The sequence below is a fragment of the Cervus canadensis genome, chromosome 17, assembly GCF_019320065.1.
Source record: "Cervus canadensis isolate Bull #8, Minnesota chromosome 17, ASM1932006v1, whole genome shotgun sequence".
NCBI lineage: Eukaryota > Metazoa > Chordata > Mammalia > Artiodactyla > Cervidae > Cervus > Cervus canadensis.
In genome coordinates, this window is record NC_057402.1 from 41583758 (window position 1) to 41601655 (window position 17898).

Here is a 17898-nt window from a genome sequence, read left to right on the forward strand (position 1 = left end):
AATTCTCTTCACCTAGATCACCTCTTAGATAAAAATGCAATGTGTGTGTGTACTCATTTGCTCAGTTGTATCTGATTCTTTGCAACCCCATGGACTGTAGCCCACCAGACTCCTCTGTCTGTGGAATTCTCCAGGGAAGAATACTGGAGCAGGTTGCCATGTCCTCCTCCAGGGCCTCTTCCCAACGCAGGGACTGAACCCACATCTCTTGCATCTCCTGTATTGGCATGCGGGTTCTTGACCACTGAGCCACCTGGGAAGCCCAATAAAAATGCAGGAAGGTGGGCTAATCTGGATGTTACAGACTGACACCCTGCAGGCCCCAGGGCTGCGGGGGTGCCTCATTTGGCCCTGCAGGGGTGTATCTGTCATAATAACGACTGCCTCTTCACATCTCCACTTCTCTACCCAGTACTGCCTCACACCTGGCCCACTGTATGCATTCACGATTGTCTCTGCCCCTGTGAGTGTCAGCAACCGTCATCTCTGGACTAAACACAATGTTTTGCATGCGATGCTGAAGAAAGAGGTGTCTATGCTATATCTGAAGCAAAAAGCTGGATTTGTTGTTTGTGAGGGCAGGAGGACAGAGAATTAGATAGTTGGATGGTATCACTAACTCAATGGACATGAGTTTAAACCTCTGGGAGATGATGAAGGACAGGGAAGCCTGGTCTGCTGCAGTCCATGGGGTCGTAAAGTCGTAAAGAGTCAGACACAACTGAGCAACTGAACAACAATGACAAAACACGGTAAACTATGGATTCCTTAGTGAGCGATTGGGAAGCATACAGCTGGGGATTAGTGGACTCTTAACAGTGGTAGTATTCAGGCACTAAGTGACCTTTAGCAAAGGAAGCCAGGTCACTGGAACAAGGCTGTCGCTGATTGGCTGGCCCTCAGAAGCATGTGTACTGACCAGAGGAGGCTGTCAGTGATGAACTGGGACAGCTTTAAAACCTGTTCCCTGGTACGTGTTCCAGGGGCCAAAGAACAATGAGTCTTTTCCTGAACTCCTCTCAGTAGGACCCCTTTTGGATTTAAACATCAAATAATCCAGCTCAGAGATTTGCAAAATTTGCGTGTGCGTGCTTAGTCGCTCAGTCGCGTCTGACTCTTTGCAACCCCATGGACTGTAGCCCGCCAGGCTCGTCTGTCCATGGAATTCTGCAGGCAAGAATACTGGAGTGGGTTGCCATTTCCTCCTCCAGGGGATCTTCCTGACCCATGGACGGAACCCACATTTCCTACATTGGCAGGCAGTCTCTTTACCACTGAGCCACCTGGGAAGCCTTTCAAACTTAAAATGAAGCAAATCCCCTGGAGGACTTGTTAAACAGGCTGTTGGGTCCCTCCCCTGCAGAGTTTTTGATTCTGCAGGTATGGGATGGTGTCAGTAATCCACACTTCTGATGAGTTTGCAGGTGATGGTGACACTGCTGGTCCAGGGACCACACTTTGAGAACTACTGGTCCAGCAGCGTAGGATTTGAAGGTAGTTGAAGAAAACATTTAGATGGCTTCCTTGGCGGCTCAGTGGTAAATAATACACCTGCCAATGCAGGAGCCTCAGGTTCGATCCCTGGTCAGGAAGATCCCCTGGAGAAGGAAATAGCAACCCACTCCAGTATTCTTGCCTGGAAAATCCCATGGACAGAGGAGCCTGGAGGGCTATATTCCATGGGGTCTCAAAGAGTCAGACATGACTTAGCAACTAAACAACAAACAGAATATTTAAGGACTACCCTGGTAGTTAGGTTAGGACTACCATGCTTCCATTGCTGGGGGCCAGGGTTCAATCTCTGGTTAAGAAACTAAGATCCCACAAGCCACACGGCATGGCCAAAAAAATTTTTTTAACTGAAAAAAAAATTATATATATAAAGGTCGCAAAGATTTGGACATGACTTAGCAACTAAGCAACAACAACAGTAACAATATATATACTTAACACAATATGATACTAGTGAGTCTAAGAATTCTGTAAGTGATTTTGTAAAATGGTTTTTAATCACAGCTATATCTATATACCTTTGAAAACTAATGGTAAATATATAGGAGAAAGATAATACTTACTCCTTCTAAAGTTAATGACTAGAAAATATGAATTCCAGGACATATTGTAGAAACTCTGTCTCATCCTTCCCCTCCTCTCCCTTCCCTCTCCTCCCCGCTCTGAAGGTGTGGTCCATCCTCTCCTGGGGGATCCTAGACCTGATAACTTCCCAAGGAAGCTCCCAGGCAGCAGAGGGTAGTTAAACACATGAACTTCTGGTCGAGGTATGAGTCACATTAGTGCTGCTAAGCTGCTAGTCACTCTGACTCTTTGTGACCCTATGGATCATAGCCCACCAGGCTCTGTTTCCTATAGAATGTTGTCCAGGGGATTCTTCAGGCAAGAATACTGGGGTGGGTTACCATGCCATATTATTAAACTGATGTACATAAAAAATACAGGAGGCAAGGAAGCTTGCAAGACAATGGGGAGAGGCTGGCTGACTTTAGAAACTCTTTCATGTACTCAAGGAGAAGAGCCCCTGTTTGTTTCATTGTAAGTGCCGGGTGATATCAGGTTGTTTTGTGTCTTTGAAGATAAACCATGCTGCTGGCAGGACACACACTGTCCTCAGAAGGAAAGCCTGGCTCTCTCCTGAGTTTACACTCTTACCTTCTGGTGGGGGTTGGGTGGGGGGGGGGGGGTGGCGTTGTTCAATGTAAGTCTATGAGAGAGAATTCAAAACACTTTGTATTTCTGGAGAGGAAGATTTTTACCAAGAAAATTCTTATTAAGGAAAAAGAGCCCCCAGGGGTTCTATTCTACACAAAAGCCAGTGCCCTGCGTGATATGGAGAGTGAACAGAGACTCGGCACATATTGAATAATGCTGCCATGTACCCACATCTTCCCAGGAGGATTTTACTAATGTGTTCACGTGCAAAATTCTTTCAGGAGAGACCACAGTGTTCTATTTCTACGGCTGATAAGAGCTGGCATTTTTATTGAGAGCTCAGTACGTTCTTTACACAGTCCTCACCTCAGTGTTATGATATGAATCCTGAGTCACTCTCATTTTACAAGCAAGGAAACTGAGGCACAGAGAGTGCACACGGTGACACAGGGAGAAGCTGGTGGAGCCGAGACTCAGGCTCAGGCAGAGGGACTCCACAGATGCACTTTGAACCCCGAGGTCATCAGCATCAAAGGCCTAAAGACTCCATCCCTTTAATTACCTTCTCGGTTGTCTCCTGTTTCCTTTAGAACACGTGTCTGACTTTTTCATGTGCTCACCTACTATTGTCTGTTTCCCCTCCTAGCAGAGAAGCTGCAAGAGGACAAGGGCTTTGTCTGTTCACTGCTACATCCTGAGAACCAAAAACATTTGTGAAAGGAAGAAAAGGAGGGAAGGAGGAAGGGAGGGAGGGAGAAGGGCAGGGAGGGACAGCAGAAGGGACAGAACAAATTCTGTGTATCAGTCTGCTTGGTAAATGAGACCTGACAAAAGAATGCCTGTTATATTCTGATTTTTTCTATTGACTGCTACTTGTGCACTGAGTGATCTTGTTTTTACTTTTTTATTTTTATTAAAGATTTTTTTTGATGTGGACCATTTCTAAAGTCTTTATTGAACTTGTTACAATATTGCTTCTGTTTTATGTTTCTGGCTTTTTAAACATGAGGCATATGGGATCTTAGCTCCCCAACCAGGGATCGAACCAACACACTGGGAGGTGAAGTCTCAACCACTGAACTGTCCGGGAAGTTCCGGTCTTGGTTTTAAAGGAAAAAACCCATCAGTTTCTTGTACCAAAAAGAACAGAGTTCACCTTTGAGGTGACAGCAGGCAGCCCAGAGGGCGAAGCACCACCCAGCCACATCCACCTGCCCTTTGGGTGCGTCTTCGCTTAGGTCACCCTGAGACCCTGGAGTTGCTCGTGTGGCTGTGTGTGTGTCGGGGGGGTGTCCCAGGCTTCCTTCCAGTATGTCAGGTGGGTCATCTCTGATGAGTGGGATTAGTAAAGCAGGAGAGAGACGACAAGAGCCTCTCATCTTTCTACTTTAAATACTCCTGTATCGCTTGAATCCCACCCCCTCCCACAAGCATGTGTTATTTCTAGACTGAAACACAAGCAATAAACAATATCAAAGGAAGAATTTGTAAGGCAGGAATTGGCAAACTACAGCCCATGAGCCAAATCTGGCCCACCACGTGCTTTGTGAATCAGGTTTTCTTGGAACACAGGCCCACCCCTTCATTTACATACTGGCTATGGTTGCTTCGGTGCAATTATGGTAGGGTTCAAGGGTGGAGACCATATGGCCCTCGAAACCAAAAAGATTTACTCTCCAACATTCTATAGGAAACATTTTCTGACCCTCGATCTAAAATAGTTTCTTTTAAATTCCTTATAGTGCCCCCCCACCGCCCAGCCCCATAGAAACGAGACACAGAGAAATGAGTTAACAGAACTGGATTCTTTCTGCCTACTAGGAAGGTAGTGTGTGTTAGTTGCTCAGTTGTGTCCGACTCTTTGTGACTCTCAGCAGAAAAAAAACCTTTCTTAGCATTTCTAGGAATACAAACATCTGTCTGTATATCTGAAAAGGCTTAAATGAGCTGAGGGTCAGGCACAAGTAAGCTGATTGACCCCTGTACTTGACTTTTCCTCCAAGCACCTGGTAATACTTAGCCTATAATCCATTTATCTGATTATTGCCTATTTTCCCACTGTTACCAGAATGTAAATTTTACTACATTAGGGATATAGGAAGCATGATTTATTTATAAGAAGCTTGATATTTAGGCCACCTAAATATTTGGGGTTATTGGCACTGATGATATTTATCAATTTCTTCTTGTGGTTTTGAAAAAAAAATTTTTTTAATGTATTTTGAGTTTACTTATTAAAGTAATAATGAAGCAAAAGCCCATTATGGTTTCTCCAAGTAAAAGTGAGAATATCTGTTTGGCAAAATATGTCATGAAGACAATAAAGAAGCATCCCTGCATGCTCAATCATGTCCGACTCTTTGTGACCCCATGGAGTGTAGCCCACCAGCCTCCTCTGTCCATGAGGCTCTCTAGGCCGGAATACTGGAGTGGGTTGCCGTTTCTTCCTCCAGGGGATCTTTCCAACCCAGGAGTTGAACCCATGTCTCTTGTGTATCCACACTGAAAAGGAGGATTCTTTACCAACTGCGCCACCTAGAAAGCCCAGACAATAAAAAGGTGAGGAACAAACTGGGAGGATATATTTGCAGCATGTGAAAGTAAAGGATTAGTGCAGGAATATATAATCACCTAGAAAAGAGAGAACTCTGTCAGAAAAGTGGACCAGAGTCATGCCCAGACATTTTACATGAAAGAACTTACAAAACGCCCATGTGTTTTTAAAAGGTTGCTTATTCTCATGCATAATCAGGGAAGTAATATTTCACATCCACTGTTTAAAGCAAAAATTCACAAAGTCAGAGGATGTCAAGTGTGAATTACTTGGAACTTCCCTGGCAGACCAGCGATTAAGACTTTGTCCTTGCAGTGCAGAGAGTGTGGATTTGATCCCTGGTAGGGGAACTAAGATCCCACAGGCCCAGTGACATGACCAAAAAAACTGTGTGAATGACTGGAACTTCTGTCCAGTTGATGGGAGGGAAATCGGTGCTCTTCCTCTGGAAATGACTTGACGTTACTTAGTGAAGCTGAACAGACAGATCCCGTACAACTCTGCACTACTCAAAATGGAGTCCTGTGATCAGCATCGCCTGGAAGCCTCCTAGAAACGCAGAATCCAGGTCCCCATCATGGACCTATGGAGTCAAGATCTGCCTTGAGATGTCCACTGGAGGCCCCTGGGGAGCTTTCAAAAGCCCAGATGCCTAGGTGGCACCCAGACCGGCTAAACTGTAATCTCAGGGTGGGATCTGGGCATTAGCATTTTTAAAAGCTTCTCATTTCAACATATAACTAGGGTTAAGAAGCAGCAACCAGATGTCTCTCATATTATGAGAAACATAAAAGTATCTTTAACAGCTAAAATCTGGAAGATAACCAAAATGTCTACCAATAGCAGATATTACACATGCACGCATGTGTGCACACACACACACACATTCTTACTATAAAGAAAAGCAGGTGAGTGACTAATAGGAAATTCAGGACAGTGGTTACTCTGTGGGGTGTGGAAGGAAAAGGCATGTGATTGGAGGAGAATGGGGGAGAAAGTGAATTTTTTTTTTTTTTTAGAAAGTGAATTTTTAAGGTCCTGGTAATATTCTTTTTTTTTTTTCCCCAGCCATGCCATGCAGCATGTGGGATCTTAATTCCCTGACCAGGGATTGAACCCACACTCCCTGCATTGAAAGCATGGAGTCTTAACCACTAAACCACTAGGCAAGTCTCCCTGCTAATAGTCTATTTCTATTTCTTATGTCCATTAGTGGGGAATACTGGTGTTCCTTTCTTCCTCTTAAACTATAAAAATAGGGTTTATGCACTCTTTTGGATAAAATTTTAAAGTCTAAAAAATGTTTTAAGAGGGCATCTTTTATTATCACTTCTTCTGAGTTGCCTTCTTCAAAGCACCTCACCCTTCCCTAGACCTCCTCTGCTGCTCTGCTCTGAGCTGATTCTCTCCACCTTTGCTGAGATGTCAGGGCCGAGCAAATGGACCCACTGCTCTGCCCACCTGGATCTTTTTCATCCCAGAGATCCTGGCTCACTCCAGGTCCCATCTTAGAAAGTTCTGGATGGGCTCAGGATTTACACATGCCTCGAAGGCCCATCTAAGGGGCATCTGGGAGTCCCAAGAAGGGAACTCTAAAGGGCATTAAAACAGGAAGCAGTATCTGTGTGTGTCTGGAAGGCCCAAGCCCTTCCCACCTTCACACAGACAGAGCCAGACAGGGCCAGGTGTAAACAAGCCGGGACCGGCCAAATGGTAAATCATTTAGCAGCAGAATAATGATTAAGCTACAACAGGGCAGACTGTCTTTTTTTTTTTTTTTCCCAGACTGTCTTAAACTAGACTTTTCAAAATGCTTTCTGGTTTGTTCTAAACCCAAACTCAGCCATCTAGTTAATGAGTGGGTCCAAGACACCATTACCTCTTACAAAGCATTTCTACCTACAGAATCTCATCTGATCCTCCCATGACTGCGGTGGGGATTACTACCATTTTAGAGATGAAGAGCAGGTTCAGGGCAGTTAAGAGAATTGCCCAAGGACTTCCTGGTGGCATGGGCTTCCATTGTGGCTCAGCTGGTAAAGAATCCACCTGCAATGCAGGACACCTGGGCTCAATCCCTGGGTTGGAGAGATCTCCTAGAGAAGGGAAAGGTTACCTGCTCCAGTATACTAGCCTAGAGAACTCCATGGACTGAATAGTCCATGGGGTCGCAAAGAGTTGGACACTACTGAGTGACTTTCACTTTCCTGGTGGCACGGTAAGAACCAACCTGCCAATGCAGGGGACAGGAATTCAATCCCTGGTCTGGGAAGATCCCACATGTGTCGGAGCAACTAAACTGCGCCACAGCTACTGAGACCATGTACTGGAGTTAGTCTGTGCTCCACAATGAGAGAAGCCACGAGAAGACCACGCACCACAGCTAGAGAGTAGCCCCTGTTCTCTGCTCCTAGAGAAACTCAGCACAGTCAAAATAAATAAAATAAACAAATTTTAAAATGTTTAAAATAAAATCCTTAAGAAAAGAGAGAGAGAATTGCTCAAGCCACACGGTTACCATGGCACAAAAACTCACAGCCAGGCCTGCTGTCTCTAAGATTCTTCCAATGGTCTCAGCCCCTTCTGGGTGTATAAATGCTCCTGCACTCGACTCTTGCACACCCAGAGATGCCCGCCTTGTGCAGAGGGCCCTGGCCAGCCCATGCCTTTCCTTGCCTGGACTTGCCTGCAGAATAGCTTCAAGCTCCTAGTAACCTCTCCAAAACCTGTATTCACAGTTCTTGGGATTAAAAAATATTGGCTTTAAAAGAATTTGTAGACATGAGTCTCTAGTTTACTGATGTTAGTCCTTCAAGAATCACTGATACCTTTGAGAATCTGCTGAAACTGTGGACTTTCTCCCCAGAAAAATGCCCACAGACATCTCCAAGGGGCCATGAACCCCAAGACTCTTGTTGAGAATTGCAAGCCAATGCTCTGTGATGACCTCGAGGGGTGGGATGGGGGTGGGTGGGAAGGAGGATCAAGAGGGAAGGGATATAAGTATATACGCAGCTGATTCACATTGATATACCACAGAAACATGACATTGCAAAGCAATTATACTCCAATTAAAAAAAAAGATTATAAATCAAGAACTACAATTTTGGTGTTTTCTACAAAAAATTAAAACAGAATTACCATACAATCCAGAAATTCCACCTTTGGATATACCCAGAAGAATTGAAAGCAGGGTCTCCAATATACATATATGAGTATGATATATATGAATATGGGTATATATTCATAGCAGCACTATTCATAATAGTCAAAAGGTAGAAACAACCCAAATACCCATCAATGGATGAATGGTTAAACAAAATGTGGTATACACATACAATAGAACATTAGTCAGGCTTAAAAGGAAGGGAATGGAATGTTACGACATGAATGAACCTTGACAACATTCTATTAAGTGAAATAAGCCAGTCACAAAAGGACAAATACTGTGCAACTCCACTTCTAGGAGGTTTTTAGAGTAGCCAAATTCATAGAGACAGAAAACAGAAAGGGATTTGCAGGGGTTGGGGGAGGGGAAATGAGGAGTTAGTATTTCATGGAGACAGAGTTTCCGTTTAGAAAGGTGAAAAGACTTCTGGGGTAGATGGTAGTGACGCTGCACAACAGTGAGAATGCACTTAATGCTACTGAACTTGTACACCCTAAACTGGTTAAAATGGTGAACTTTATGTTATATATATTTTCCTCTGGCTGGGAGGGAATAGGGTGAGGCCTCCTTAGGTGGCATAGTGATAAAGAACCCACCTGTCAATACATATTAAGAGACTCCAGTTCAATCCCTGGGTTGGGAAGATCGCCTGGAGGAGGGCATGGCAACCCACCCTAGTATTCTTGTCTGGGAAATCTCAGGACGAGGAGCCTCAAGGGCTACAGTCCATGGGGTTGCAAAGAGTTGAACATAACTGAGCGACTTTCACATATACACATACCCTTACTTTAGAACATTTGAACCAATTTTGTGCATAAAATTAGCAGTAAAAAAAATCGTTTTTTAGTTCTACCAGTTTATTGCTACCAACCCATCTCCCTCTACCCTTCTTATTGTGTGTGGCACAGTCATGTAACCCCATGGACTGCAGCCCACCAGGCTCCTCTGTCCATGGACTTTTCCAGACAAGAATACTGGAGTGACTTGCCATATACTTTTCGAAGCTGTAAAAATTTAAAGTGTCTTATTTATCCAAACCTTTGCCATGAATGGGTATTATAAATCAAATATTTATAGCACCTTATAATTTTCAATAGCATTTAATTATTTACATGTATTTTTTAATATATCCATTAGATTATTTGATTAAATCTATAAGTGATTATTTGGGGCAATAATCTCTTCAAATAAAGATTGAGCAACCTGTTCAAATAAATATTGGTACCCGCTTTATAACATAAAATGGCATTCCATTATTTAAATGTATATATATTTGATATATATGACCAAACTGATCACATGGACCACAGCCTTGTCTAGCTCAATGAAACTATCAGCCATGCCATGTGGGGCCACCCAAGACAGACAGGTCATGGTGGAGAGTTCTGACAAAACGTGGTCCAGTGGAGAAGGGAATGGCAAACCACTTCGGTATTCTTGCTTTGAGAACCGCATGAACAGTATGAAAAGGCAAAAAGATAGGACACTGAAAGATGAACTCCCCAGGTCGGTAGGAGCCCAATATGCTACTGGAGATCAGTGGAGAAATAACTCCAGAAAGAATGAAGGGATGGAGCCAAAGCAAAAACAATACCCAGTTGTGGATGTGATGGGTGATGGAAAGAAAGTCTGATGCTGTAAAGAGCAAGATTGCATAGGAACCTGGAATGTTAGGTCCATGAATCAAGGCAAATTGGAAGTGGTCAAACAGGAGATGGCAAGAGTGAACATCGACATTTTAGGAATCAGCTAACTAAAACGGACTGGAATGGGTGAATTTAACTCAGATGACCATTCTATCTACCACTGTGGGCAAGAAACCCTTAGAAGAAATGGAGTAGCCATCATAGTCAATAAAAGAGTCCAAAATTCAGTACTTGGATGCAATCTCAAAAATAACAGAATGATCTCTGTTCGTTCCCAAGGCAAACCATTCAATATCACAGTAATCCAAGTCTATGCCCTGACCGGTAATGCTGAAGAAGCTGAAATTCAACGGTTCTATGAAGACCTTCTAGGACTAATACCCAAAAAGAGATGTCCTTTTCATTATAGGGAACCGGAATGCAAAAGTAGGAAGTCAAGAGATACCTGGAGTAACAGGTAAATTTGGCCTTGGAGTACAAAATGAAGCAGGGCAAAGGCTAATAAGAGTTTTGCCAAGAGAACACACTGGTCATAGCAAACACCCTCTTCCAACAACACAAGAGAAGACTACACATGGACTTCACCAGATGGTCTTTGCAGCCACAGATGGTGAAGCTCTATAGAGTCAGCAAAAATAAGATAGGGAGCTGACTGTGGCTCATATCATGAACTCCTTATTGCCAAATTCAGACTTAAATTAAAGAAAGTAGGGAAAACCACTAGACCATTCAGGTATGACCTAAATCAAATCCCTTATGATTATACAGTGGAAGTGACAAATAGATTCAAGGGATTAGATCTGGTAGACAGACTACCTGAAGAACTATGGACAGAGGTTCATGACATTGTACAGGAGGCAGTGATCAAGACCATCCCCAAGAAAAAGAAATGCAAAAAGGCAAAATGGTTGTCTGAGGAGGCCTTACAAATAGCTGTGAAAAGAAGAGAAGTGAAAGGCAAAGGAGAAAAGGAAAGATATTCCCATTTGAACGCAGAGCTCCAAAGAATAGCAAGGAGAGATGAGAAAGCCTTCCTCAGTGATCAATGCAAAGAAACAGAGGAAGACAATAGAATGGGAAAGACTAGAGATCTCTTCGAGAAAATCAGATACCAAGGGAACATTTCATGCAAAGATGGGCACAATAAAGGACAGAAATGGTATGGACCTAACAGAAGCAGAAGATACTAAGAAGAGGTGGCAAGAACACACAGAATTACAAAAAAGATCTTCATGACCCAGATAACCACAATGGTGTGATCACTAACCTAGAGTCAGACATCCTGGAATGCGAAGTCAAGTGGGCCTTAGGAAACATCACTACAAACAAAGCTAGTAGAGGTAATGGAATTCCAGTTGAGCTATTTCAAATCCTAAAAGATGATGCTGTGAAAGTGCTACATGCAATATGCCAGCAAATTTGGAAAACTCAGCAGTGGCCACAGGACTGGAAAAGGTCAGTTTTCATTCCAATCCCAAGGAAAGGCAATGCCAAAGAATGTTCAAACTACCGCACAATTGCACTCATCTCACACACTAGCAAAGTAATACTCAAAATTCTCCAAGCCAGGCTTCAATAGTCAGTGAACCGTGAACTTCCAGATGTTCAAGCTGGATTTAGAAAAGGCAGAGGAACCAGAGATCAAATTGCCAACATCCGTTGGATCATCAAAAAGGAAGAGAGTTCCAGAAGAACATCTACTTTTGCCTTATTGATTACACCAAAGCCTTTGACTGTGTGGATCACAACAAACTATGGAAAATTCTTAAAGAGATGGGAATACCAGATCACCTGACCTACCTCCTGAGAAATCTGTATGCAGGGCTGGAAGCAACAGTTGGAACTGGACATGGAACAACAGACTGGCTCCAAACTGGGAAAGCAATCCGTCAAGGCTGCATATTGTCACCCTTCTTATTTAACTTATATGCAGAGTACATCATGCGAAATGCCGGGCTGCATGAAGCACAAGCTGGAATCAAGATTGCTGAGAGAAAAATCAATAACCTCAGATATACAGATGTCACCACCCTTATGGCAGAAAGAGAAGAAGAACTAAAGAGCTTCTTGATGAAAGTGAAAGAGGAGAGTGAAAAAGTTGACTTAAAACTCAATATTCATAAAACTAAGATCATGGCATCCAGTCCAATCACTTCATGACAAACAGATGAGGACACAATTGAAACCGTGAGACTTTATTTTTAGGGGCTCCAAAATGACTGCAGCTGGTGACTGCAGCCATGAAATTAAGACGCTTGCTCCTTGGGAGAAAAGCTATGACCAACCTACACAGCATATTAAAAAGCAGAGACATTACTTTGCTGACAAAGTCCGTCTAGTCAAAGCTGTGGTTTTCCAGTAGTCAAGTATGGATGTGAGAGTTGGGCCATAAAGATAGCTGAGCACTGAAGAATTGAACTGTGGTGTTGGAGAAGACTCTTGCAGAGTCCCTTAGACTGCAAGCAGATCCAACGAGTCTATCCTAAAGGAAATCAGTCCTGAATATTCATTGGAAGGACTGATGCTGAAGCTGAAACTCCAATACTTTGACCACCTGATGTGAAGAACTGACTCATTGGAAAAGACCCTAATGTTGGGAAAGACTGAAGGCAGGAGAAGGGGACGACAGAGGAGGAGATGTTTGTATGGCATCACTGAGTCGATGGACATGAGTTTGAGCTAGCTCTGGGAGCTGGTGATGGACAGGGAAGCCTGGTGTGCTGCAGTCCATGTGGTCACAAAGAGTCGGACACAACTGAGCGACTGAACTGAAGAATGATAAGTACCATGGCTAATTCCCAATCTAAAGTGGAATAATGTGGAACTTCCCTGGCAGTCCAGTGGTTAAGACTCCATGCTTCCACTGCAGGGGAGCCATAAAATGTTTTAAAATTTAGAAAATTTAAAAAATAATTAAAAATAAAATATTTAAAAATACATAAAATGGAATAATTCTCCCATTGTTTTACCACTCAGTATAATGCTTGGCTTTTTAGATTGTTTTTAAGATAATCTCTATCCATAAAGTTGCTTTCTTGCCCTAGTTTGATAAGTTTTGTTTGGTTTTTAATTATGAATGGGACATTGCATTCCATCCAATGTTTTGTCTGTGTCTATGGAGAAGATCATACGATTTTCCCTTAAAAAGGGCAGTTTCCATTTAGTCTTCCCACTGTGGAGGGCACTACATGGTTTGTTGACAGTTCCCTGAGCTCCACCAGACTGGAAAAGCAATGCTCAGGTTAACCTAAGTTCAGCAAATTCCTTCCAAGACAAAACTAGCTTCATCTTTACTTGGTCTTTGGCCTACATAATCTTTATTTTATTACCAGTTCCTGCTTCTAAGACTTTTCCATTGTATTTAGTAGTGCTAGATTGTTTTAGCTTTTTTCCACTAGGAGAGTTGGTCTTCACTCCAAGCCCATCTCAGAGCAGAAAACAGATCTTTTAGGTTGAGCACTAAGTGTGTTTCAAATCTGTAACTGTCATGCATGGGGTCTCTCCTGGGATTCCCACTGTCATCACACATGCCATCCTCAGAGAAAGGCTGTCCCCATGACCAAACTTCAGGAAAGAGTAGACAAAACCCTCTTCCTTGGTTTTTGGGAAAAAGTCAGGAGTCAGAAGACATGAGCCACTTCAAATGGATATAAACCACAAACCACCTACATCAAGTTACTAAAACAATGAACTTCAGGGGCTTTACCCCCTTAGCTTCTGTAACTGTGAATTTTACTACAGTTTCCCACTGAAAGTGAAACTGTTAGTCACTCATGTCCTACTCCTTGCAACGCTATGGACTGTAGCCCACCAGGTTGCTCCATCCATGGAATTCTCCAGGCAAAATATTGGAGTGGGTTGCTATTTCCTCCTCCATAGGATCTTCCTGACCCAGGGATCAAACTCAGGTCTGCCACATTGCAGGCAGGTTCTTTACCATCTGAGCCACCAGATGTATCCCATTAACCAGATAGCTTCCTATTAACATTGCTGAAAGCTGACAGACAGAATTAAGTTTACCAGTGTCAGTTATGCAAGACAAGTAAGTTCTAGAGCTCTACCGTACAACATTCTGCCTAAAGGTAACAATACTGTATTGTGCAAATTATTAAAATGTCTTCCTCATAAAAGAAGGCTTTATCTCCTTAGAGCTATTTGAGCTTTTATTTTAATTACTGGAACTGCTTCTTTAATCTAAGTATATACTAGATAAAAGCTGATTTTACATTTTTTTTTCTTAAAAAAAAAAAGTTTACTAAATAGTTCAGGAGGGGAAGGGCGGGGCATGGTTACAGAAGATGCAAGCAACAGACAAACGGACTCAGAAATCTCTGCAAACCTAGATCCCCTGGAGGAAGGCATGGCAACCCACTCCAGTATTCTTGCCTGGAGAATGCCATGGACAGAGTAGCCCAGTGGGCTATAGTCCAGGGGATTGCCAAGTCAGACACAATTGAGCGACTAAGCACGCACACACAGCACACAAACCTAGGTTAGGTGCTGTCACACCCCAAAGGCATGCTGTTGGATGTGTTTCCATTCAAGGTCACCTAGACCTCTGGGACAATACCACCTCTGGAACTTCGCTGATGCATCATAAGGTGAGTGGGGCCCCTCCCTTCCAAGGCCCCCCATTTTAGGTACTGATCTAAGGCCAAGGAGTAGCTTGCAAGGTGCTGGGACACATATGCACGGGAGCACGGCCCTGTGCCCTCTTCCATCATTTCTCTCCCCAGGAAGTGTAATCCTCTGACACTTGCAAACAAACATCCCTCAGTTGTTTTTTTTCCGGTCAGTGATCAAAGGACCAAAAAGACTCAGCTCAGATGTTCCCAAGAAACAGGCTGTTCTCAGTCCAAGCCAGGTCCCAGTGAGATTGCCTTCATCCCTCATTTCATAGCTAAAACCCACTGCATTCTCTATTTGGACTCAGTGGTAACTGCATGTTACCACTATGTGCTTCTTATCTTGGTTTCTCCGAAATTAATCTACAGTCTTTCACAGAACAAAAGCATACACCTTGAGAAAGGTAGAGCCGTGTGTAAGTTGCAAGGGTTTCTTCTTAAATCCAGACGAAATGCTTCCTTTGAAGGAGAAAGGAAGGAATAAATGGCACGAGCCCACGCTTTCAGATCCATGCATCCTTTATTCCATGACCAACCACTGTGTTGCATCCAGGCAACACTACACAAACTGGCAGTCACCCGCAACCCAGCTGTACAACAATCGGAGGCTTACAGTACATTTAAGGCTTTTAAATTTGGAAAAAAAAAAAAAGAAATGCTTTTTTAATAAAACCAAAGAACTCTCAAACCCAAACCCCCAATCAACAGAAGTAGTGTAACAATTTTAAGCATCTTACATTTCTGATGCTGTTGGTGCGACCCCAGTGTCAAAATCCAAATAACTCCTAAACTAAAAAGATTAGTTTCGTGAAATTTTAATTACCTAAATTTTTCAAAGCATAAACTTGTCTTTTTTTTTTGTCTTGGAAATGTTATAAAATTTTTTTAATAGCAAAACATAGGAATAAAAACATATTAACAAAATGTATTCAATCATTTACATTACAAACAAGGAATCTGCAGTTCATTTGTTGTGGCCTGACAGAAGAAAATTACTCAATAGGAATCTATGCACAATGTGATTGCAAATATGTACAGTACTTTAAAAAAGCCTACAAGGAGGAAAGTTGGCTAGGTTCTTTGTTAGACCAACCAGACAATCAAAATATTAAAACTCTGTGGGCTAGTAGTAATAAATTTACACTTAAAAAAAAAGTTTCATTTTGTTTAAGAATATTCCAGTTATATTTATATGGTTCCAGTTGATGAAGCCATTTACCATAGTTCCAGTAAATTACCCTTTAATTGATTTGTTTGGGGGAAAAGATCAGCATGTTAATAAAAATGAACGAAGGAATTTTCATCACAATGGTTTCCAGTTAAACTATTACAGCTTCACAAATGGACTGAACCCATGAATCCAGTGGCTGAAAGAGAGCTGCAGGTCAAATACTGAGAACACGGGTAGAGAGAGGTTGAGTCCTGCATCAATGCATCCTACATGACGGGTAAGGTGGAGAAAGGGGTGTGAGCAACCTTTTTTACAACACAAGAAAGTGGTTCCCCCACTCAGCTCTCATTCCCGCCCTGCAAGGCAATGAAGCTGGAAGTCACAACTGTTCGGTTTGACATGATGTGTGAGTTGGTAGAACCTGTGGATACGAAAGACTGAGAAGTCCTCGGCTCTCTGATGAGGATGCCCAAAAAGCTGCGTGCTTCCTTGTGGTGATCACGCCATGACCGCTGTCCAGGGAAAGCATGTGTAAAACGGAGGACTCGTGTTCACAGTCAATGAGGTAAGATCAAGTCGTCGTCTTCAGGAATTGGGAAGTTCGTGAGAAATGAACTGTTTTAGTCTCTCTAGGTATTGTGCGTAAAGCTCTATGTCATTATGCCCGGCTCCTTCGACCCAGAGCGGCTCCACGGCCCGGGGACAGCGCTCGTACATGGCCAGGCCGTGGGAGAAGTCGATGACCTCGTCCTCTGTGCCATGAATGACCAACACAGGAGAGGTGACTTTGGAGATCTTGTCAATGCTTCAAGACAGGAAAGGGGGAGAAAAAAGAAGGATCACAGACTTCACACTCAATGTAACTCAGTCAGCATCCTAGGCAAACAAGGCACGTGCCCTGGAGGAATTTCCCCTCACTTTTCTAGTAGTTCATTTTTTTAAAAAATTAACTTTGCATTTCACAATAATTCTTGATTTACAGGAAAGGTACAAAGATAACACAGTGCTCCTATCTACTCCTAACCCCCTTCCCATAAGGCCAACAACGCACATGATCATAGTCCGTTTGTCCAAACCAAAAAAACAGCATTGGTATGTTACTAAACTCCAGACTTTATTTGAATTTTATGAACTTTTCCACTGAAGTCCTATTTCTGTTCCAGGATCCAACTGAGAATACCACAATGCCGTTAGCCATTGTGGTTTTGTAAAAGTATTTTATTAAAAACAGAACTCCTAAATGTCATCTGACTACCCATCCGGTAAATAATATTTCTGATACATTCATATTTCAGAGAGAGGATTTTTTCCTAAAAAATAAACAAGCTAGAACTTAACATGCTGGAATGAATGTCTCTTGAAGGCTGGGCACTGAACACGCAGCCACTCAAGTTTTCAGGACTCTCTGTGTGTAAGCCATCTTCAGCACTGATTAGCAAGGTCGTCAGAAGCCTCGTTTCATATAAACGAAAACCTCATCCTTAAATAAAAACTGTACTATCTAGCTTGGAAATTTAATATATGCCTAGATTGGATCCTGAATGAATTCTGTTTACAAAAATCAAATCTACCCACCAGAGAAGTCCCAAAATTCAGTGAGCCCATGAACTGTAGCCTGCCAGGGTCCTCTAGTCCATAGAATCTTCCAGGCAAGAATACTGGAATGGGTTGCCATTTTCTATTCCAGGGGATCTTCCTGACCCAGGTATTGAACCCACGCCTCTTGCATCTCCTGAACTGGCAGGGATATTCTTTACCACTGCACCACCTGGGAAGCCCAATCTACCCATAGAGGATGAATATTTGAGGATCTCCAAAAGAATAAACTATAGGCTCTGAAAGCATTTCCCAAAGAGGAACTGAGAAGTTAGTAAGGCTTGTTAGGCTGGGTGCGTCGGTGACTTCTCTGCTGGAGGTCACTGTCATTTCCCCTACAAACACATAGAGAGGTAACCCTCTGTCCAGTTTGACCTCCTACCAGAGACCCCTTACTGCTGACTTTCTGTATCTGATCCTAGCCAAAGTTACAGAAGGATCGATTTGGTTCTACCCATAGGGGTCATTTT

General features: G+C 42.9%; 1 protein-coding gene across 1 annotated transcript in view; it reads right to left on the reverse strand.

The window, feature by feature from the left end:
* Nucleotides 1–15162: 15162 nt before the first annotated feature.
* Nucleotides 15163–17898, reverse strand: part of ABHD17C (abhydrolase domain containing 17C, depalmitoylase) — a 55935-nt gene continuing 53199 nt past the window's right edge. Inside the window, exon 3 of the mRNA XM_043490204.1 lies at nucleotides 15163–16637. Within this exon, the coding sequence (XP_043346139.1) occupies nucleotides 16418–16637 (220 nt within the window). The 3' untranslated portion in view covers nucleotides 15163–16417. The remainder of the gene's footprint in view (nucleotides 16638–17898) is intronic.